Source organism: Chiloscyllium punctatum, chromosome 9 (genome assembly GCF_047496795.1).
Source record: "Chiloscyllium punctatum isolate Juve2018m chromosome 9, sChiPun1.3, whole genome shotgun sequence".
In the NCBI taxonomy this organism is placed as follows: domain Eukaryota; kingdom Metazoa; phylum Chordata; class Chondrichthyes; order Orectolobiformes; family Hemiscylliidae; genus Chiloscyllium; species Chiloscyllium punctatum.
In genome coordinates, this window is record NC_092747.1 from 41225331 (window position 1) to 41248223 (window position 22893).

At 40.5% G+C, this 22893-nt stretch overlaps 1 protein-coding gene across 4 annotated transcripts in view; it reads right to left on the reverse strand.

Annotated features, from left to right (window-relative positions):
- Positions 1-21569, reverse strand: part of LOC140481325 (actin-binding protein WASF3-like) — a 113032-nt gene extending 91463 nt beyond the window's left edge. For 2 of the 4 annotated variants that reach the window (XM_072577313.1, XM_072577311.1), the window contains exons 1-3: positions 21412-21569; positions 821-882; positions 350-511 (exon numbers count right to left, since the gene is read on the reverse strand). In XM_072577313.1, the coding sequence (XP_072433414.1) occupies positions 350-482 (133 nt within the window). In that variant the 5' untranslated portion in view covers positions 483-511; positions 821-882; positions 21412-21569. Of the gene's footprint in view, positions 1-349; positions 512-820; positions 883-21411 lie in introns of those variants that run through there. The other 2 variants (XM_072577312.1, XM_072577314.1) reach the window with 2 other exon arrangements.
- Positions 21570-22893: the final 1324 nt, after the last annotated feature.

A 22893-nucleotide genomic window follows, 5' to 3' on the forward strand; every position in this document is an offset into this window, starting at 1 on the left:
CATTGAAGATTCTAATGAGCTTGGCAGAGGCTGCTTTCACATGAGGGACAGTTTAGGACCAGAGGCACAATCTCAGAGTAAGAAGACATCATTTAAGACAGAGATGAGCAGTATTTTTTTTACTGGGTCATGAAGTATATTTAAGGCTTTGATGAATAGTTCATTAACAGAATCAAGGATTAGGGACAGTGTACGTGCTTAAGAAGTTTGAAGAAAATGCAAAAGTTAGTAGCATGATAGGAAGGAAAATTTGCATAAGAATGCTTATGAGGTAACATGCAGATACCAGATAATTTGTCATTCAGATTTTAAAATTTAATAAACTCTGAAAGGATATATATACACTTACTGAGACTACTGAGTTGACGAATGATGGCTGCTAGAGTATTGTTTGTGACACATTCCAGTTCATTGCTAATTCCGTCAGGTAAAGCACCATGACAAAGATGCCTGGGTTCAATGTTCCTCTTTACTAATGGCATATTTTCTTGTGAGGATACAGAGTTACCTGCTAAAAACAACATGCAATATTTAACAAGAGGACAAGGCAACAAACTCAATTCCATTTAATTTAATTATAAAACTTTATCGCTGCACATTAGCTGGACAAAATCACATACCTAAAAGGCAAAGCTGCTAAATTTTACAGCATATCATGATGAACCTGATAATCAATACATTTTGAGAATTAAATAGCACTTATTTTAATATCGTTAAAGAGATTTACCATTGAAAGCAAACATATAAAGTAAGGGACAAATTTTTTCAAGTACAAATGGCTGTCAGATTAAAGTATTATGGAAAAGAGAGAAATGCTGACCTGCTAATCCTGTTCTCACTGTAGCGACGGATCATAACTAGTCATAGCTGAAAGAAGCTTGCCTGGAAAAGGGAAACATCTGTTGATTAACAGTTTGACAAATAAAGTTATCATATTTAAATAAGCAGGAATAAATTCATAAATAGAATAGCCACCATACTGACTTGCATAACAACAATCACTACATTTCAAACAATTAGCACTTTGAAACACTTTGACAAATGTGATAATAAGGCATTATACAAATTTAAATTATTTTTATATTCACACAGTGCTCACTGTAGGACTAGATTAATCAGTTGTATACAAGTTGTGCTTTCATATCTAGGAGTGGTCTTAATTTAAAGACCTCATGATTAATGGCTAATACAACATTTATAGATGGCTTGTATAATATTTATAAAACATATTCCTTAAACAAGACTTTTGACCTAAACAAATCAGCTCATTAATATGTAATTTTATGAGTAAGACTAGTTGATAATTTTGGTAAATGGCAAGACTTTATATCTTTTATCTTAGTACATTCCAACCAGATCCTACAGGGTGCACAATCATGCGTTTATTCAAAAATCCAAAAAGTGGACTCTATCACTATTATACTTCTAAGATTTTCTATTTCTTTTTCCTGCTACTCTTCCACTTATTGGGAAATCATGTAACTTTTATTCTGCAATTTTTTCTAGCTGTCCTATCCCATACTTCTAAACATTTCCCATCGCCCTTTCCCCAACCAATGTCTAAAGTTGAACCAGATGTTTTGCAATTTATGGCCTATTAGGCTCACCAAGCTAAGTTTTAAAACCAATATACTCTCCATTACTGAGAGTTACTACTTTCAGCTCTGTACCATAAGAGCATAAAATACAAATGTAGGCCACTCAGCTCACAAAGTCTGCCCTGCTATCATGGCTGACCTGATACCCCTCAATACCACTTTCGTAGGCTTTCCCCTCAACTCTGGGACTCCCATACTGTTTAAAAGTCTGTCTCTCTCAGTAATAAATATACCTATCAACCCAACTTCGACAGCACTCTGTGGTAAAGAATTCCACAGATGCAGTACCCTCAAAGAAATTCCTCATCATGCATTAAAATGTGTGACCCTTTATTTGGAAGTCATACCCTCTAGTCCTAGATTCTCACACTAGGTAGACCTCTTTCTGCATCTACCCTGTCAAGTCTCCTAAGAATATTTTATGTTTCAAAAAGATTTTCTCTCATTCTTCTAAAGTAGTACAGGCCCAACATACTCAACTTCTCCTCATAAGACAGTCCCACCATATCCAGTATCAACCTAGTGAACCAACTCTGGACTGTCTCCAATTGACCAAGTATTTTTCTTTAGATAAGGGCCCAAAACTGTTCACAGTACTTCAGCAGTGGTCTAACTAATGCCTTGTATAGTTTTAGCAAAACATGCAGACTTTCATATTCCAATCTCTTTGAAATAAAGGCCAACATTCCATGGTTTTCTCTTATACCAACTGAACTTGCTGGGCCTTTGTGATTTATGCACTGGACTCCAGAATCTCTGTTCTGTACTTCCTGCAACATTTTTTTATGTAAATGATATTCAGCTTCTCCATTTTTCCTGCATACCTACATTTTCCTACATTACATTCCAATGTCCACTCGCCTAAACTGTTCATGTCCCTCCGCAGACTCTGTCATTCTCACCACTTGCCTTCCTTCCTATTTTTGGAATATTCACAACACTGTCTATGTACCATCATTTTTCTCATCCTAGTCATTGTAACATTACCAACATATGAAACTGAGAGTCAAGAAAATGCAGCTGATCCATTAAGCCTGTCGTACAGTTATGATGCTAGGTACGGATCAATTGGCAGCATTTTTGGTTTTGAGACATTACTTTGGTCTCATCTGTCTCTCAGACTTGAGCGCAAAAATATCGAATAACATGGGGTGCTGTAATGGTGACGATGCCATATTATGAATGAGAACAAGTATCCAATGTACCAATGGTTCATCAACTGTTCCTTCTAATGATTTGGTTAATAACATATAATCAGAAAGCTCAATTAATTGAGATTTTCAACTTACAAAATATAGCATTGAATATTCAGTTGAAGGACATTTTTTGGCAAAAACAAGAAAAATATTTTGGAACATTAAATCACCCATCATGGAGCTCAAGCAATGACCTGTGATTAAGAGTTCCATGATGAATCCTTTAAGCTATGTAGGTATGTCCGACAGGATCTATAGTACAGGATCTTAACATGGCATCTAGTTTAAGGAAGCAGTACTTAAAATCTTAGTGAGGCTGAGATCCCCGCAGAGATTGGGATTGGGATTGCGATGAGTTGTGAACAAATTATGTTCCTCATTCATTTTGGTTATTTGCTCCAGTGACATTCATGCAGATCACACATATTTCAAAAGTCCCAAAATGGTTGTACAAGTGCTGATGGCCAGTGTAAGGCAAGTGGGTATGTTCTGAATGCAGAAATTATAGTGTTTAGTGATTGCAACAATGTCAGCCAAGTGGACCTCAGAATAGGAATTCGCTGATCGGGGATGTTGATATGATCAAATTGTGAGCCCTGGCTGACAGATAAAATGAAGAATGTCAGGCTTACTGACAATCTGTGATCTGGCTCTGAGGGAGTTGGAGCAGTGTCAAAGACTTATTACAGATACCGGCCTCTGTGGAGTTATTTCAGTGGCGACAACAGTAAAGCACATTGCTGAAGAAATTCACTCAACAGTTGTCTTTTGAGTTGGGATAAGGATTTCTGACATTATGATCTTATTTGGAAGGCTTGACTTGTTCGACCTTGCCATCGAAGACTGGGCCTAGTATGTAGAATGAATGTGGTGGTTTTTTTCAGAAAAAATGACATTGAGGAAGATGAAAAGCAACAAGTAATTCTCCCGACAGCTTGTTGACCCACAGCTCTTTCGGTTATTAGGATCCTAACTTTCCCTAAGGCACCAGATACTACAACCTTTCAAGAGTTGACAGATTTAGTTAAGGAAAAATATGACCCTAAGCCTGATTCTGAGGCACTGTAATTTTTACTCGCTAATTCAAGAACCAGGGGTATCCCATGTCAGAATTTTTGACGAGGTTAAGATGACTGGCAGAGGCATGTGACTTTGATTTAACACTTAATGAGATGCTGAAAGATCATTTGGTATGTGGGATTAATGATGTAACTACATAAAAGCACCTACCAGCTGATTCCCAACTGGACTTCAAACAAATATTACTAGTGGTTTTAAATTGGAAAAGGTAGCAAGTGAGGCATATGAGTTGCAGTGTATCCCATTGAAAGTGGATACCGTCGCCAGTCCGACTGAGCTTGGGGAACACCACTTGAATAACGGCAATTGCACTGCCTCACTCATGACATACCCTGAAAACAGGAGCTCTAGGTTAGCCCACTGCAAAAGCCCAAAACAAAGCCAATCCTCAGCCAAAATGATTACAATTTTCTTCAGGTTCTGGGCCAGCAAGCAATTGTGGTGCTGATATGCAGACTGGAGACAGCAAAGGAATCCTACTTGATCTAAGTTGGGTAAGAGAACTCCTAGGCAGATATCCAGGAGAGTGTACACCCTGGACAGTGCAACATCTGGTTTGGAACAGTTAAATTGCTTCGAATATCCAAATCAGAACCAATTACAATAACATCCAGTTAAGTGTTCATCCAGTTCTAATGGAGATTGATAGGGGAATCTTTACAGATTAAGGGTACAATTTTTGTTCTGGTCGCTTATGATTGCAGTAAAAGGCTCAGGCCCAAGTTTTATGGGACAAAATTAGTTGAGAAAGATTCGCCTAGATTTGCTCAACATTGTTTGATTAGAAAATGGCTTCCTGGGTGAAGTCCTAATTAAATATCTGAAGTCTTTCAGGAAGGTTTAGGGACTATCAAAAGGAGCCAAGGTCATCTTACAACCATACAGCTTTAACATGGAGTTCACTAGCTTCCAAATTGCCCCACCTCCCACCCAACCTCATCCCAGGCCGTGTCCTTCCTCTCTACCCCCTCCCCCTTAACCTGACCAGACCCATTCATCTTCCTTCTCGTCTATCGGCTCCACCCCTCCCACTGACCAGTCACAGGTATCTACCTGCATCCACCTATCGCCATCCTATCCACCTTTCCCCCAGCCTGAACCCCCCGCCCCCCATTTATCTCACTGTCCCCTTACCTCCCCTAGTCCAGATGAAAGGTTCTAACCTGAAACGTTGATTCTCCTCCTCCTCTGCTACTTGACCTGCTACACTTTTTCCAGCTCAATTTTCTATCCAGCTGGAAGTGGAAAAATACTTACCAACAGGTGACCCCTCTCTGGGTTTTGTTGGAGACAAATCAGACCACTGGAAGAACCTCCTAGCTCAAAAAGCAATTCTTATACTGAGAAAAATCAAAACAAATTCCTGAAAGCTGCATCACACAATCATTTTCCATAACATACAAGGGAACTCAAATAGAAATAAAAGTAGATTAAGGGTCTCCCTTTAAAATTTTTGGGCCAAAAGAGTAAGGGGCTCTGAAATATGTCAGTTGCCAGCAGTGCTTTGACTAATGAGTTACATACAGTAATCCTTTGAGTTAATAACTCAACTTTTTTTTTTAAAAAAGTTACTGGTTTCAGACCAGTATCCTTCTATTCCCCTCAAATAATTTAAAAGAATACAAGGGATCACAAAGGCCTCACATATGTTATGCACATACAATCAAAAGGATCAAGTAGCATTGTGATAGTATTCCTACCTCGGAGTCAGAAGGCCCAGCTTCAAGTCGCACATGCTCCAGAGATGTGGCATAACATACCTGAACAGGTTAACTAGAAATACCTACCATTGATAAAAATAAAGGTTTGAAAAATGCTCCAATTTATTTGATTACTCTTGCATTTGCTGATGCTAACTGTTGCTGTTATACTCATTTGGGATTAACTTGGAGTCAGGGTAGCACTACTCAAACAAGCCCTTTCTATAAACTTTCAGGCCCACAACTGTCAAAATCAAGGCAGCAAATAAGAAATGTAAACACGGATATGACTCAGCTAATTGTGTTTGGATTCCAAAAGACCTAGAGCATCACACAGTCAGCACAATGAATTTGCAAGTCCCCTGCAGTAAAATTAATTCAGTAAAAACTCTAAAGCAATCTAATATTCATTTTAATTTTGAGAGTTCTTCAGAGATTATTTAAGGTCTTATGCCACTCAATTTATAATCTACTCGCAACTCCAGAAGCCCATATGGATGAATTGGAAATACTGTACCTACACAATCAGATTACGGACAAAAATAAAACTGGAACACCTCAAAAAGCAAGCTGCTTTCTTAAAAGCATGGAAGTTGATTTCTATGAAAGGAGTTAAGCTTTAGGTCATTTGAACATGCAAGACAAGTGTTTATTTGCTGTTAGGCATGGATGATAACAGGTCACAACGACAGGAAGCCAGCTGGAATTTTCAACTGTAAAAATAATCAGCCTGTTAAAAACATTTAAAAATAAAGAACTACAGTTTAAAACTAGCATTTATTCTAAATTGCTAGTATTAAATGTAATTGTTTGTTTACAGTTTTAGTCTTCAAGATTTACCAAGATAAATGGTGTAGGAGTATTAATTTTAGTTAATTTGCTATCCCTTATATCAAGATTTTTATTTCTTGAGCAGCAAGCTGCAAACTGATTCTTAGTTGCATCCAACGCAGTGTTTCTTTAAAACAAAAAAGGCTTAAAATATATGATTACAATGCACCTCATTCATTTTGTATCAAATATGAAGAAACCTACCCAAATGCTCTGAATCCCTACAGCTAAATTCAAAAACAGATTTTGTAATGATGGTGGAATTGCAACTTACCATTTGGAATCCTTAAATTTACATTCTTGTATCTTTTTGAAATCAACTGCTACCAAGTAGCAAACAAGATATGGCTCCTTTGCACAATATAAAGGAAATTAAATTTTATGCTTTAAGTAGATTTCGAGCCCTGTACACATGACAGTTAACAATTGCCAACAGACCACCCTTAACAAAAGATAAGACTTTCCTCGAGCATACAATAGGAAAACGCAGTGCAAATTTTCCATCTGGCTTTTTCCCAGAGCTCAACCAACTTATGATTTCTGTGTTGGCTAGCAGTCCTATCTAAAAAAGATGAGTATTTCACAAATCAGGGTACTGCAACTACGATTTTGAGATTAACGAGGGATATCAGGGCTGAACAATTGCCACTTCCTCTACGAAATCATAATAAAGCATTCAAGGCCAAATCTGAAATTAGGTGCTAGAAATATAAAAGATACCAGTATTACATCTTAATTTCTTGCACCAGCTTTTATGTTATCCGATCACATGATCCCAGTATGGTTGGCAACTTGGCAAGCAATCCAAATGTTGCATTTATTCAAGTTCAATTATAATTTCAAATCATAGTGTTACAAATGTACCTGATCAGTACAAAACTCCACCATATTACAAAGAGATTTGCAGTACTGTCAGACCTCCACAAGCAACATTGTTGAAATGGGGGCAAGTTAATCTAACTTAACACTTTTATAGCGTCCATTCAACCATATTATCGTATTAAACATCTATTTTTCTGAACCATCAGCAGTAAATACCGTCAACTCTTCCAGCCTTTCTATTGACAGTAGTCAGGATGCTTCAGCAGATTAAAAAGGCAGCTTTCCTATTTTCCAACAACTACATCTGCTTGAACTTAAAGATTAAGTTTAGGCCATTTCTGGGTGTCAATTTAGTCTGCATTTGCACCTTGAGTTCATCACTGAAATTCACTCTTCTGTTAATATCAGAGTGGATAAGCAATCAAGGTTCATGTTGAAATAAATTAAGATCACAACACCATGCTTCAATTTGCAGCACTCTTCATGTCACTGTGATAGAAACAATGCAAGACGGTTCAACACATTTGAGATGCCAATACAGGATCAAATAAACACTGGAATGTGAACTACATCAGGATTTTATAAAATGTATTGAAAATAGAGTTTTGTTAACACACATTAAAATGCTGTTTAGCAGATAAATAACTGATCATTTAATGGTAAAAACAAACTGCTGGAGAAATTCAGTAGGTCTGAAAATATCTGTGGAAAAAAAACAAAGTTAATGTTTCGAGTCTGATATGACTTCTTCAGAACAGAACTATTTTTTAGAATGCTATTCAAGTGAAGAATGATGTATTTATTCAACTTCACATCCATTTCCTGGTTTCCCATTATTATTTCCCCAGCCTCATTCTCTACGGGGTGTATGTTCATTTTTGCCTCTTCCTTTTTATATACTTAAAGAAGCTCTTGTTTCTGTTTTGATATTGTTAGATTAAGTATATCAGAAAAGTTGAAGATTTTCTGAGTGTGACTGCGCTAGTTTCCTGAAACAATTGTTTTAGATCCAACAAAGGAACTAGCCATGGTAAAATTCAAAAAAGGTCATGAGCCATATTTGATTAACATGAACATTAATCTATCAGTGATAACATCGTCAATTTCAGAGAACCAGAATTGGACTTAGGAAATAGAAGGAAATAGAAGGTAGAGAAATAATGGAGGGAACTAAATCTAGTGAAAATACACTCTCTCTCATACTCATAACAAACCCCCCCCCCCCCTCAAATTAAATAGGACTCTATGGTGCCCAGCTCTCAGATTTCAGCTCTTTTGGTGGTTTATTTGAACAAAATCACCCATTTCACAAAATAAGCAATTGATGAATTACCAAAAGGAAAAGGTTGGGAAAGAGGGAAGGGCTAAATCAAGATAGAACTGAAAGGGGAGGGTTCCCAGCTTGTGACAATCAACATCTTCCATGGTGGTATTAGAACTTATGTCCCCTAGAACATTAACCTGGTGTTCTGGATTACTAGCCCGGTGACATTACCACTCAGCATCCAAATCAATAGCCTGTTCCCACCTTTTACCCTATCCTTTGGTCCCTTCCGCCGCAAGTTCTAAACTCTTAACTTTGTTAAACTCTCCTTTGATACGGTGCCTCACAGGAGGCTGCTGAGTAAGATGAGGGCCCGTGGTGTTCGAGGTGAGCTGCTGGCATGGATTGAGGATTGGCTGTCTGACAGAAGGCAGAGAGTTGGGATAAAAGGTTCTTTTTTTGGAATGGCAGCTAGTGACAAATGGTGTCCCGCAGAGTTCAGTGTTGGGGCCGCAGACTTAGACAGTTTAGGACAGTGGTCTAGGAAATTAGATTAGATTAGATTAGATTAGATTACTTACAGTGTGGAAACAGGCCCTTCGGCCCAACAAGTCCACACCGCCCCGCCGAAGCGCAACCCACCCATACCCCTACATCTACCCCTTACCTAACGCTATGGACAATCTAGCATGGCCAATTCACCTGCCCTGCACATCTTTGGACTGTGGGAGGAAACCGGAGCACCCGGAGGAAACCCACGCAGACACGGGGAGAAAGTGCAAACTCCACACAGTCAGTCGCCTGATGCGGGAATTGAACCCAGGTCTCTGGCGCTGTGAGGCAGCAGCGCTAACCACTGTGCCACCGTGCCGCCCCCAAATGGCCAAAGAAATTCAATGTGAGCATATGTGAGGTCTTGCACTTTGGAAAAAAGAATACAGACATAGACTATTTTCTCAATGGTGAGAATATTCAAAGCCAAAGTACAAAGGGATCTGGGAGTGCTAGTCCAGGATTCTCTAAAGGTTAACTTGCAGGTTGAGTCCATGGTTGAGAAAGCGAATATAATGTTGCCTGTTATCTCAAGAGGGTTGGAATGTAAAAGCAGCAATGTGCTACTGAGACTTTATAAAGATCTGGTTAGGCCCATTTAGAATACTGTGTACAGTTTTGGGCCCACACCTCAGGAAGGACATATTGGCACTGGAGCGTGTCCAGCGGAGACTCACACAGATGATCCTTGGAATAGTAGGCCTAACATATGATTAATGGCTGACTATCCTGGGATTGTATTCATTAGAGTTTAAAGGTTGAGAGGAGATCTCACAAAAACTTACAAGATAATGCATGGCTTAGAAAGGGTGGATGCTGATAATTTGTTTCTGTCAGGTGGGGATACTAGGACCTGTGAGCACAGCCTTAGAATTAGAGAGGTCAATTTAAAATGGAAATGAGGAGACATTTCTTCAGCCAGAGAGTGGTGGGCCTGTCGAATTCATTGCCACACAGTGCAGTGGAGGCCGGGACATTAAGTGTCTTCAAGGCAGAGATAGATAAATTCTTAATCTCGCAAGGAATTAAGGGCTACGGGGAGAATGCAGGTAAATGGCATTGAAATGCCCATCAGCCATGATTGAATGATAGAGTGGACGCAATAGGCCGAATGGCCTTATTTTCACTCTTATGTCTAATGGTCTTATGGTGTTCTCCTCCTTGAAACCTTATGACGTTTAGCCTCAACTGCTTTCTGTGGCAAGGTCTTAGTTACAGGTCTCAGATCTATTTAGCCGATTCCGTATCCTGAGACTGTGGTCACTGGTTCTAGGCTCCCAAGCCAGGGGAAGAATCTTTCCTGCATCTGGTCTATTTAACCCTGTTAGAATTTTATACACTTCAATCAGACACCTTCATTCTTCTCAACTCTAGTGAACACAGGTCCTGTCAAACTAATCTTTCCAGCAGTCTTCCCATCACTGGAATCAGCCTGGTGAACTTTTCATTACACTCTTTCTATGGCAAATATACCTCTCAGGTAACATGATCAAAATTACATGCAGTACTTGGTCTTACCTGCCTAATTACTATAAGACATACCAGCTTCTGAACTCAAGACCATAAGATACAGGAGCAGAATTAGGCTATTTGGCTCATTGAGTCTGGTCTGCCATTTGATCACAGCTGATAGGTTTCTCAACTCCATTCTTCTGCCTTCTCCCTGTAAACCTTGATCCCATACTAATCAAGAACCTATCTCTGTCTTAAATACACTCAATGATTTGCCCCCCACAGCCCTGCTTTTACTGGAAATGACCATTGTAGTTGAGGTGCAAATGACACTTTGATTTGATATGACATCTATTCACTTAACATTACAATATTCACCACTATTCATTATCTATATTGCAAATAATTTAAGAAATACATCAACAGATAAATAAAATGTGAAAATACCAATCCACTGAACTAACTAAAAAAAAAATTAGTTAGCGACAAAATGAAAAAGGAAAGACCATAAGGTCATAACAAATAGCAAGAGCAGTAGGCCATTCAGACCTTCAATTCTGCTATACTATTCAGTAGGATCATAGTTGATTCAACATTGCTCACACCCAATTTCCTGTCCTTACCCCACAACCAAGGGACGCCAAAAGGGATCCCAACTGATTCTGGACAAGTCCTTGAATATGTAACCATTCGTAAGAATATAGTAATTAAAGCAGTAACAATAGCTGAAGAACTATGAAAGGAGACCTGTGAAGAAGATAACACATTTGAGGAGACCACGCCTGTTCCTATGAACAACATTTTGAATCTAATGTTTGAAAATGATAATTTTTCTTAAAAACCAGGTATTGCGGCAAAACCAGCTACATCAACCCACAGTAATATATCTTTCTCTCAATGGGTTTACAACAAGGCTCACCTATGAAGAAACTCATCACAAATAAGGCATTGCACTGGTGTTTGAACAACTCTGCAATTAAAATTAAATAGAGCCCCAATTTCATCATCATTTAGTGGGTTAGAGCTTCTTAGCAATTGCAAAGAAGCCACCAACTCAACTGAAAGCAAATTGATGCTACATAAAAATGAAAGCCCCACTGGAATGCACAGAAGAACTGGAGGATAATTGGGAAAGAATGGATTCAATGGCCTAATTCTGCTCCTATTTCTTATCATCCTATTGTCTTATGATGTTTACCATAACTCCACCTCCCATGGTCACCAAAATAGAGAATTTAAAATTACTTCCACTGTTCCCATTATTGAAATCAAAATTTTAAACTGACAAGAAAGAAAAGCCCACCTCAACATTCTCATATAAAGGAGAAAGTATGATACAGGAAGAGAAGGATTGCCCAAAATCTTAATGGGCATTCAAAAAGAAGAAAAATACTGCAGATGCTGGAAATTTGGAATAAAAATAGGAAATGCTGAAGTCCAACAGGTCTAGCAACATTTGTGGAGCGAGAAACAGAGATAATATTGAGCCCAATGGCCAATATTCTCGCTGTCAGGAATGCGCGTGCAGTCATGAATTGATGGAAGTTAATGACTGCAGCAATGATCATCTCCGTGGAACCCTCAATGCACACTTATGCTTTTTATCTTCAGAAAACCAATTTAAAACTTGCTTTTATGGGGCCTCTTTGCAGCCATCACTAGTGAAGTGGAACTGTAGATGTAATGTATTTAGATTTTCAGGATGCATTTGATAATATGCTACATTAATAGTTATTGTACAACACTGGAGTTCATAGTATTGGGGACAACCAATTATGTATTGAAGATTGGTTAGCACATAGAAGGCAAAGCGGAGAAAAATGGATATTTTTCTGGTTCAGAAGATGCAACTATTTGAATGACATATGTATCAGTCCTCAGGACCTCAATTATTTACTATCTATATTTGAAATAACTCTACAAAGGCAGGTATCTTGTCACTAAGTCACCCTTTATTTACACATGTATAGTATATGACACCGACCCAGCTACCTCAGAGCCGTCTCAAAGAGAATGAACAGAACCCCAACATTCCTGTTTACGTCTGTCAGCCAGGACTCACTGATTAGACCAGGTTAACAACCCCAATCAGGGAAGTAATATTCTATGAGTTCCACCTTGCTGACCTTGTTCCAATCACTACATCCCTCTCCCTCCAAGTCCTGGGACATAGGCCCATTGGCTGCATGTACTGGCCCATGACCCACCTCTTGTGCCTGGAGTGTCTCGGAAGAAATTAATCTTCAGGCAATAACGGATTTGAGGCCACATTTGCTGTATCCATTTCATCCTCAGGAGTTTCTTTGATGCTAGGTGGAGAGGGAGAACCTATGGGTTCTGACAACCTTGCTGGATGTTCTGAGGGGCCAGGTACATTTTGCTCCTGCCCCATTTGGGAGTTGCAGCTATCAGGACTTCCTCAGGTATGTGAACTGTGTGTGAACTAATGTGACCTCGCATTGACCGTGCCTCTTACTGACGCAGAGCCACTCTGTGGTTTTGACACCAAACTTCATCCCCTGAAATAACTACCTCTCTTAGAGGAGCAGTGGTGATCCTGATGCTGTTTCACAACCCTCCCCCAGGTCCAGGAAGATCAGATTTAACCTGGTGCGGAATTAGCAACTCTGCTGAAACTGTCTTTGTGGGAGAGGTGATCCTATAATCAAACAGGAATTGGGACAGTTTGGTATCATGTGAAGCTGTAGGTTGCTTCTTTAAGACTGCCTTCAAGGTTTGGACTACTCTTTCTACCTGACCTTTGGACAATGGGAGGATATGAAGCTGTCTTTATATGCCGAGTGCTATTCAACTTGAGGATACACTTGAAACCCTTACTTTAAATGATGGTCCATGAATTGCAAAAGATGCTCACAGCTTTTCAATTGTCATCCCAATGTCTGACAAATGAACTCTGTGCACGGCCGACCACTTTGAATGGGCCACATTGAGCCAATGAAAGGACTGGCATCGAGGAAGTGTAACCTAATCCAGGTTTTACCCAGCCATTGCATGAATGTGGAGGAGCTGCTGGCAGTAATTTTGTCCTTGTTGGCACATTGGGCACTGTCCTACCAACGCAGCTATGTCAGCATCCAGTCTGGCTGCCAGACATAACTTCTCACCAACAACTTCATTTTGGAAACTTCTGGATGACCCTAGTGCAGTTCCATCAGTATCTGACTAGATTAGATTGGATTGCCTACAGTGTGGAAACAGGTCCTTCATCCCAACCAGTCCGCACCAACCATCTGAAGAGTAACCCACCCAAACCCATCTCCCTCTGACTAATGCACGTAGCACTGTGGACAATTTAGCATGGCCAATTCACCTGACCTGCACATCTTTGAATTGTGGGAGGAAACCAGAGCACCAGAGGAAACCCACGCAGACACGGGGAGAATGTGCAAACTCCACACAGACAGTCGTTCAAGGCTGGAATCGAACCTGAGACCCTGGTGTTGTGAGGCTAACCACTGGTGTTGTGTGCTAACCACTGAGCCACCAACCACTCTGACAGCAACCTTTGTTTAGGACAATCAGTCTTGCTCTCTATAATAATATGCCATCCTCTGTGGTGATCTGGTCTCGCTGGGTCCAGAAAGGTTTCAATCCTGGCTGTGATGGCCCTTTCATATCCCCCCCATCACCACCAGCTGTTTTAGTTTTGCAAGGACAGGATCTGTGTGCCCACAATCTGATATTGTTAGCAGTGACCAAAAGGGTGTCTGGAAAATTTAAAACCAGAACAGACATCAAGCAGTGGCACCACTGGTGGTTTTCCCACCAGTGGGAGGCAGTTCAAAACATCGCATTTGCCACTTGGCCTCCAGTTCATAACTGTATGCACTCAGACTAACAGCCCACCACTGAATTTGACCTGAAGCTATGGGCAGCATGGCCCTGTCCTCTTTAAGTAGCCCTAGTAAGAAGTTGCGGTCCATTACTATTATAAATTCACATCAATAAAAGGTATTAGTGAAATTTCTCACACCAAGACAACCACAAAACCTTCCTTCTCTGTCTAGGCGTATTTTCGTTTGGCATTAGCCAAAGTCCAGGAAGCACTAATTCTCAGGCGTTCCTCTCCCATGGGCTACCGGTGAGCCAGCACTACTCTGACACTGTACAGGGAGGCATCACATCTCAGCACCACATCGCGCTTGGGATCAAAGTTTACCAACACTTTAGCTGCTTCTTTACTCCCCTAAAGGCTATCTCTCAGCTACAAGACCATTTCCAAATTTGATCCTTTTTCAATAGCAGATGTAAGGGTGCCAGTGTATGCTTTCTGTCATTTACATAAATTATTAGGGTGCGAGCATAAAAGGTACAGTTAGTAAATTTGCAGATTACACCAAAATTGGAGGTGTAGTGGACAGCGAAGGGGGTTACTTCAGATTACAACAGGATCTTGACCAATGGGCTGAGAACTGGCAGATGGAGTTTAATTCAGATAAATGCGGGATGTTGCATTTTGGGAAAGCAAATCTTAGCAGGACTTACATACTTAATGGTAAGGTCCTAGGGAGTGTTGCTGAACAAAGAGACCTTGGAGTGCAGGTTCATAGCTCCTTGAATGTGGAGCCGCAGGTAGATAGGATAGTGAAGAAGGCATTTGGTATGTATTCCTTTATTGGTCAGAGTATTGAGTACAGGAATTGCGGCTGTACAGGACATTGGTTAGGCCACTGTTGGAAGGTTGCATGTAATTCTGGTCTCCTTCCTATAGGAAAGATGTTGTGAAACTTGGATGTGTTCAGAAAAGGTTTACAAGGATGTTACCAGGGTTGGAGGATTTGAGCTATAGGGAGAGGCTGAACAGGCTGGGGCTGTTTTCCCTGGAGCATCAGAGACTGAGGGGTGACCTTTTAGAGGTATACAAAATTATGAAGGGCATGGGTAGGGTAAATAGGCAAAGTCTTTTGCCTGGGGTCGGGGAGTCCAGAGGGCATAGGTTCAGGGTGAGAGGGGAAAGATATAAGAGACCTACGGGCCAACTTTTTCATGCAGAGGGTGGTACGTGTATGGAATGTGCTGCCAGAGGGGGTGGTGGAGGCTGGTACAATTGCAACATTTAAGAGGCATTTGGATGGGTATATGAATAGGAAGGGTTTGGAGGGATATGGCCCAGGTGCTGGTAGGTGGGACTGGATTGGGTTGGGATATCTGTTCGGCGTGGACAGGATGGACTGAAGGGTCTGTTTCCATTCAGTACATCTCTGTATGTATGTATGTATGAATTTTCCATAATAATTCAACAACTAAAGGCAAGACCTAAACTCCAGTACAGATGTGGGAGCTGGGGTACCTATTGATTACCCTCACTATCTTTCAGCGGGTATAGCCTGGTCTTGACGACTCTATAGCCTAGATAGGTCACTTGAGGTGCCTGGAACACACATTTTTTTCCCCTTACAGTGCACACCACCCTGGGATGGATGTTTAAGCACTGCATCCAAGTTCTCTAAATTCACTTATTGGTCTTCCCAGTTGTTAGCACGTAAACTCAGATAAATCGCAGCCTGGGGTATAGCTTGAAAAATGTTCTCCATTATCCGCTGGAAAATGGTACATGCTGATGACACCTCTAAAGGCAATCTCATATATTGGTACAAACCCTTATGTGTATTAATTATAATATCTGGGATTCCTCATCTAATCGCAATTGTTTTGTATGCATGGCTCATGTTCAGCTTTGTGAAAGCAGCCCCTCTGCCCATTTTGCATGCAAGTCTACTATGTGAGGGTTTGGATAAGTATTCATATAGAGTCATAGAGATGTACAGCATGGAAATAAACCCTTTGGTCCAACATGTCTGTGCCAACCAGATATCCCAACCTAATCTAGTCCCATTTGCCAGCACTTGGCCCAGATCCCTCTAAATCCTTCCTATTCAAATGTTACAATTGTACCAGCCTCCACCACTTCCTCTGGTAGCTCATTCCACACACATACCACCCTCTGGATGAAAACGTTGCCCCTTAAGTAAGTCCCTTTTATATCTGTCACCCTAAACCTGTGCCCTCTAGTTCTGGACTCCCCAACCCCAGGGTAATGACCTTGTCTATTTATCCTATGCAAGCCCCTCATGATTTTATAAACCTCTATGAGGTCACCCCTCAGCCTTCAACGCTCCAGGGAAAACAGCCCTAGCCTATTCTGCCTCTCCCTATAATTCAAATCCTTCAACCCTGGCAACATCCTTGTAAATCTTTTCTGAACCCTTTCAAGCTTCACAACACCCTTCCCCATAGGAAGGAGACCAGAACTGCACGAATATTCCAAAGGTGGCCTAACCAACATCTTGTACAGCCGCAACATGACCTCCCAACTTCTATACTCAATGCTCTGACCAATAAAGGAAAGCATATCAAATGCCTTCTTCACTATCCTATCTACTGGTGACTCTACTTTCAAGGAGGTGTAAACCTGCACTCCAAGGTCTTTTTGTCAGGCAAAACACCCTCAGACTTTATCATTAAATGTATACGTCCTGCTAAGTTTTGTTTTCCCAAAATGCAGCACCTCACATTTATCTAAATACACTCCATCTACCACTCCTCAGTCCACTGGCCCATCTGATCGAGATCTTGTTGTAATCTGAGGTAACCTTCTTCACTGTTCACTACACTCCCAGTCATCTGCAAACTTACTAACTTAACCTCCTTTGTTCATATCCAACTCATTTTTATGAATGATGGAGTAATGGACCCAGCACCGAGCCTTGTAGCACTCCACTGATCACAGGCCTCCAGTCTGAAAAACAACCCTCCACCACCACCCTCTGTCCTCTACCTTCGAGCCAGTTCTGTAACCAATTTGCTAGTTCTCCCTGTACAGAGGGACCTCAATTATCTGAAGGAAATGGGCGGGCATCAGATTTCGTTCAGATAATTGCTTATTGGGTTAATCAATTAAGTGCCTTTCCTCTGGGACTTGGAGTTTTTTTTAAAGTCTGCTCTCCATTCAGGAAGACAAGGCAGCAACACACCAGGCACAAGCCCCTGCCCCTCCGTCCAACACCCCCCACACCCACCCCCATTCAACAACGCCCCCCCCCAAACCCCACCCCCACCCACATTGTTGATAGTAAACCAGGGAGGAAGAGAAGTTAGACAGGTGATAATGGGGGCTATGAGTTGGTGAAAATGGGCTATTTGTGCTGAAAGTAACCTATATCATGACAGGGCCTGGATGTGGAGGTCAGTAGTGCACAGCTAAGGAGATGTTCATACTGTAAAACTATCAAACTTGATTTTGGGTCCTGAAGGTTGTCAGGTCCCCAAGCAGAAGAGGAGATGTCATTCTCAAGTTTATGTTGAGCCTCCCTAGAGCACTGCAACAGACCGGAGACAGAAATGTTGGACTGGGGACATTGTGTTGCATTCCACAGAAGATGCAATTCTTGCCCGTTTACCTCTTCCCTCCTCACTAATCTTGCAGGAGGTGCAACACTTCTGTTTTCCTCATTACCCTAAACATAACTTTTCCTCCCCTCCACTGTCAGCATTTTGCAGGGACTGTTCCCACTTGGACATTCCCACACTTTTCCACATTGCTACAACACTTTCCCCATGCAATCAGAGAAAGTACAACACTTACCCATTTACCCATTTTTCATTTAACATGATATCTTTTCACAACATGATCCTAAAACATGTCAATTCCCACTGATGAAACCAATTTCTACCTCACCACCACTCCGATTTACACATCTACTGAAACCAAATTTTAGATTGCTTATCAATATTCAATACAGGATGAAAAGAATTTCCTTCAATTAAATATTGGGAAGACAATATGACCAACAATTCTATCCCTCTCCCAAGCAGCTTTAAAGCACAGTTCCACAATTTGTGCATTATATCTTACCCTCAGATAAGCTATATATTCATTTGTCACTACGACTACCTATTTCTATCTGTGATCAATCTTTATCAACTCTCCTGCTATTGAAACCCTCGCTCCAGCTTTAGTTACCTTCAGATTTGACTACTCCAACATACTCCTGACTGGGATACAGTAAACTCGATCCAAAATTAACAAAAGAATAAATTCCACTGATTCATGCCCCATTATCTTTTGTCCCCCCATACCTGCACTCACTACCAGTGAACAATGTTTCACTTTTAAAATTCTCATCCTTTTCCAAACCCTACATAACCTTGCCCCTCCGTATCTCAATAAATCTCCAGACCAACAAACTTTCAAGATATGTCCACTTCTCTACTGCAAAACACCATGGAATATTTTTATGTTGAAAATGCTAATCACATTGAATCTCCCACTATCATCATCCCAAGAGTTATAATTTACCAGAAACTGAACTAGACTAGCCATAAAAACAGTGACTACAAGAGCAGGTCAGAGACTGGGAGAACTGTAGCACGTAACCCACCTCCTAACACTCCAATAACCACCCACCATTTATAAGGCACAGGTTAGGAGTGTGATAGAATATCCTCACTTTCCGGGGTGATGTCAAACTCCTTGAGTGTTTTTGGAGCTAAACTTATCAAGATAAGATAACAGTATGGAATTATAAGGGGGGATAGTTAGCTTGTTTCTTATTGGAATTGGTCATTACTTGACATTGTGTGGCCTGAATGTTATTGTCAATTTTCTGCTGAAACCTGGATATTATTCAGATCGTGCTGCATATGGGCATGGACTGCTTCAATATCTAAAACTATTCTGAATGTAGCTCAATCACCAGCAAACATCACCATTTCTGACCTTATCATGGAGGAAGGTCACGGGTGAAACAGCTGAAGATGGTTGGGCCTGGGACACAACCTCGAAACAACTCATGCAGCTATGTCCTGGAGACCTCCAACTACCACAACCATCTTCTTGTGTGCCAGGTATGACTGCAACCAGTGGGTGTTTTCTCCCTGACATCCACTAACTCCAGTTTTGCTAGGGCTCCTTGATGCCACATTCGGTCAAACACTTAATAGCAAGGGCAGTCATTCTTATCTCACCTTTATTTCACAAAGCAGGCTACAAGTCAATCCATATGCAACAACCTCTTTCAATCTCTGCTCACATTTTGACTGGAGTGACAAATTCCATCACAGCAGGCGAAGCAACCCACAAGATATTTAAACAATCAAAAGCATTTTATACAAAAAACAAAACATTCATAAAAGTCAATTCACTCCTTTACCTGATGTTAATGAATCTTTAAAAACATTCAAGGATCTGAATCTATATCTCACCAAAATCAGCTCCTCCTCAGGCCATTTTCTATCTATGTATCAAGTTTTGTTCAAATTAGTAGTAGTTTTTTTAAAAAAATTACTTATAGACTAATACATGGACAAAATATTGTTTTCAGCAGCAGCAGCAGGAATAAACTGAGTTGGATCAAAAGATTTTGGCACAAGATAGATTAATGCTTCTACACACTTTGTGTGAAAAAATGTTTCTCTTATAAATGGCCTGGTTCTGATTTTAAGATTGGTCTAGACTCTCCCACCAGTATTGGAAGTTATCTCGATCTACCCTACTAAAGTAACTTGCCAGTGAATACCAACAGATTTTATGTAGACTTAATCTCTATTCTTAATCTAATCCTTGGATTGGGTTTGCCATTACCAGGAGAAGAAAAATCATTTTCATCACAAATGCAAAAGCTTTAAAAGATTTCTGTTATGGTCAGTTGTAGAGAATCTTCACAATCCACTGCAGAAGCCAGAACAGAATACTTTTTAAATCCATGTAATATTGTAACAATTTTATACTAGTGCTTTACATTTTTGTAGTATTTATTCTAAAATAATATTGTTAGTAACTGTTGTCCAATTTAAACGTGTCATTGTAACGATTATATATTAGCATAATCTAACATTATATTTCTAATTTATCTGGCGAAAGTAATATGTGGAAGAGTGGTTATTCATCCCGCATAACTCCTTTGAATTTCATCTCCACTGTTTCATATATCGATTCAAAGTAAGGTCCTTAAAATATCCAAAAACTTTTACCCATCTGCTAACATTTTTCTTTATTTCTGCGGTTGTAGAGCAATAGAAATATGTTTCGGTGATTATGACCCTATTTTCTATTAAGCAGTGGACATGCTTGTAGGTGTTAACCAGGGAGTCATAAATCAATCAACGTTTTCCATATTTATACATGTCCTCCACATAAAACTTGAAAACCGCTTCAAGTGTTTGATGTATTTCGGGTTGTTGTTAAATTATTCGGTTATCATTCAACTCAACACCGGTTAAATCTTTATCGGTATGGCAAGTGTGCTGGTTGATATTTATTAAGTGATTGCTAGTGAAAACATCCAGACTCAAGGCTGAGCAATTGGAAAAATGTTAAAGACAACTTTCAATATTTAATTTTTACATTGGATACTATCAGGTAACCATGCGCCTTGATGTATCTCAAAACAGGTTTGTATTTACAGCAGCGCTTTAAGCCGTTGCGACAAAAATCAAGGCTACCACGTTGAGCTATTTTAAATTAACATGTTGACGAATTAATCACACCCCACGCAAACTAAAAACCCCGCTATAAGAAGGTGCGAAGGGAATGGTTTAATTTTCCTCGTAGAAGCTACCGAGTCGGGACAGGCAGCGAATAGTATTCCTCCTCTATCCATCAACCGGCTTGATCCTCACATTCATCCCGCATAACAATGACCCATAATGTCGGGGGGAGAGAACGGGCAGCGACAACGATCCGATATCTCCACACGGCTATCAACAAGCGGCGACTTATCCAGAGCAGGCCCTTTATCTCCCATTTAACCTCTGCATTTCACCGAAGCGCCAGCTGCCTCTGACTGCATTAGATTTATTAATAAACCGAGTGCCCCTCCGCCCCATCTCGCTGATGGCCCTCCAACACTGAACCCCCTCTCCCGGAAACTTTCTCATTCTGACTCGGCTCTTACCTCGGGATGGTTGCCGAACAAGGGAATTACTGTTTAAAATGACAGACTTCCCTCTCTCTGCTCCATTCTCTCTATTACCCTTTGGTCCGTTACAGATCCGTTAAAAGGCTCTCGAGCGCCCGTCACCAGCCACCTCATCCTAACCTGCTTGCCTACTCCCTCTGATTGATGTACGTCTTGACTACTCAGAGCGCTCGCCTCCGATGCCGTCCCACTCTAAGCCCCACCTTCCCACGCCTGACCGCCAATAGGAGGAGAACACAAGCCATCAAGTTCGTTTGCGCTCGCATATGCACGCGCTGCGGTCCCTGGTCTCTCCTGGGGAGCGCGCGAGCTCTGTCTTTTTATTTTGACCCGGCTTCTCAAAAGCCCAAGTGATGCAACAGCTCTCCGTGTTATTGGTGCAAAGCTTCACTGCAGTTTTGATTTTCCTGACACTGGAGGAATGTTCTCAAAGCACTTTATATTGTGCATTTCAGGAATTTGAAATGGCAGTAGTCCAAAAATATGAAATTATGTGTTTTTGCTACGTTGGATCAAAGCATACGATTCGCGGGAAAAAATGCTTGAAAGTGCAAGGATGCTTCATTTAACGCAGTAGTGAATGAGTACCACTATCTGCTTTTTAAACAATGTGGGACTGACTTCGTGAAAATAACCCGCACAGTGCGAAAATCTGCATGCGCGAAATAGTACTATAGAATTACATTGCTTGAATAGTGCTGTTTCGTCATTGGTGTAGGCCGAGTTCTTCCTTCGAATATTTGATAGCAGGACTTGGAGAGATCTCAGATACTTGGACGAAAGCTAATTGCCACGATTCATTCACGCCTAAAATTCCACGATTCTTTCCTCTGCTTGGAAAACATCAGGACAAGTTTGGCAACAGCCAGTGAATTTATCAAGTTAAAGAAATAGCGATTGTAAACAATTATCCACTTTTTGAACAATTATTGCTCAAAATATGTGACCATACTAGATTTAATTTAGAAGTTTTTTCTGATTTTTGTTTCAAACTTACCTTTTATATTAGCTAACCTAGATTAACAGTCGAAGTTAGACTAAATATTTCTCCACAGGAAGATCATTAGTTCATTGTAGACAGCCCAACAATTTCTCCAAATGTGAATTTCAAATGCGTGCGCATTTGCCTGAAAAAATGATTGAACAGAACTATCACATACAGATATCAGGATTTTTGCCTTTGGTTGGATGTCGATCTAAAAGAATTATGGGAAATACTATCATTTGCTGTTATTTTTGTTTCAGAATAAGTTAATGGAGGCATATTGTGGTTGACCATATTTGTGGGGTTAATTTGAGACTGACGTGCCCAAGCAATCAATCAAGCTAAATTGGCAGACTGCCTCCTCGCTAAAACGTTCGTATAAAAAAGAATTGATTGGTGGTGAGAAGGGCTACCCACCAGATTTTTTTCTCAATGTTTGGAATATCAGGATCAACGTGCCACGAGATAGTGTC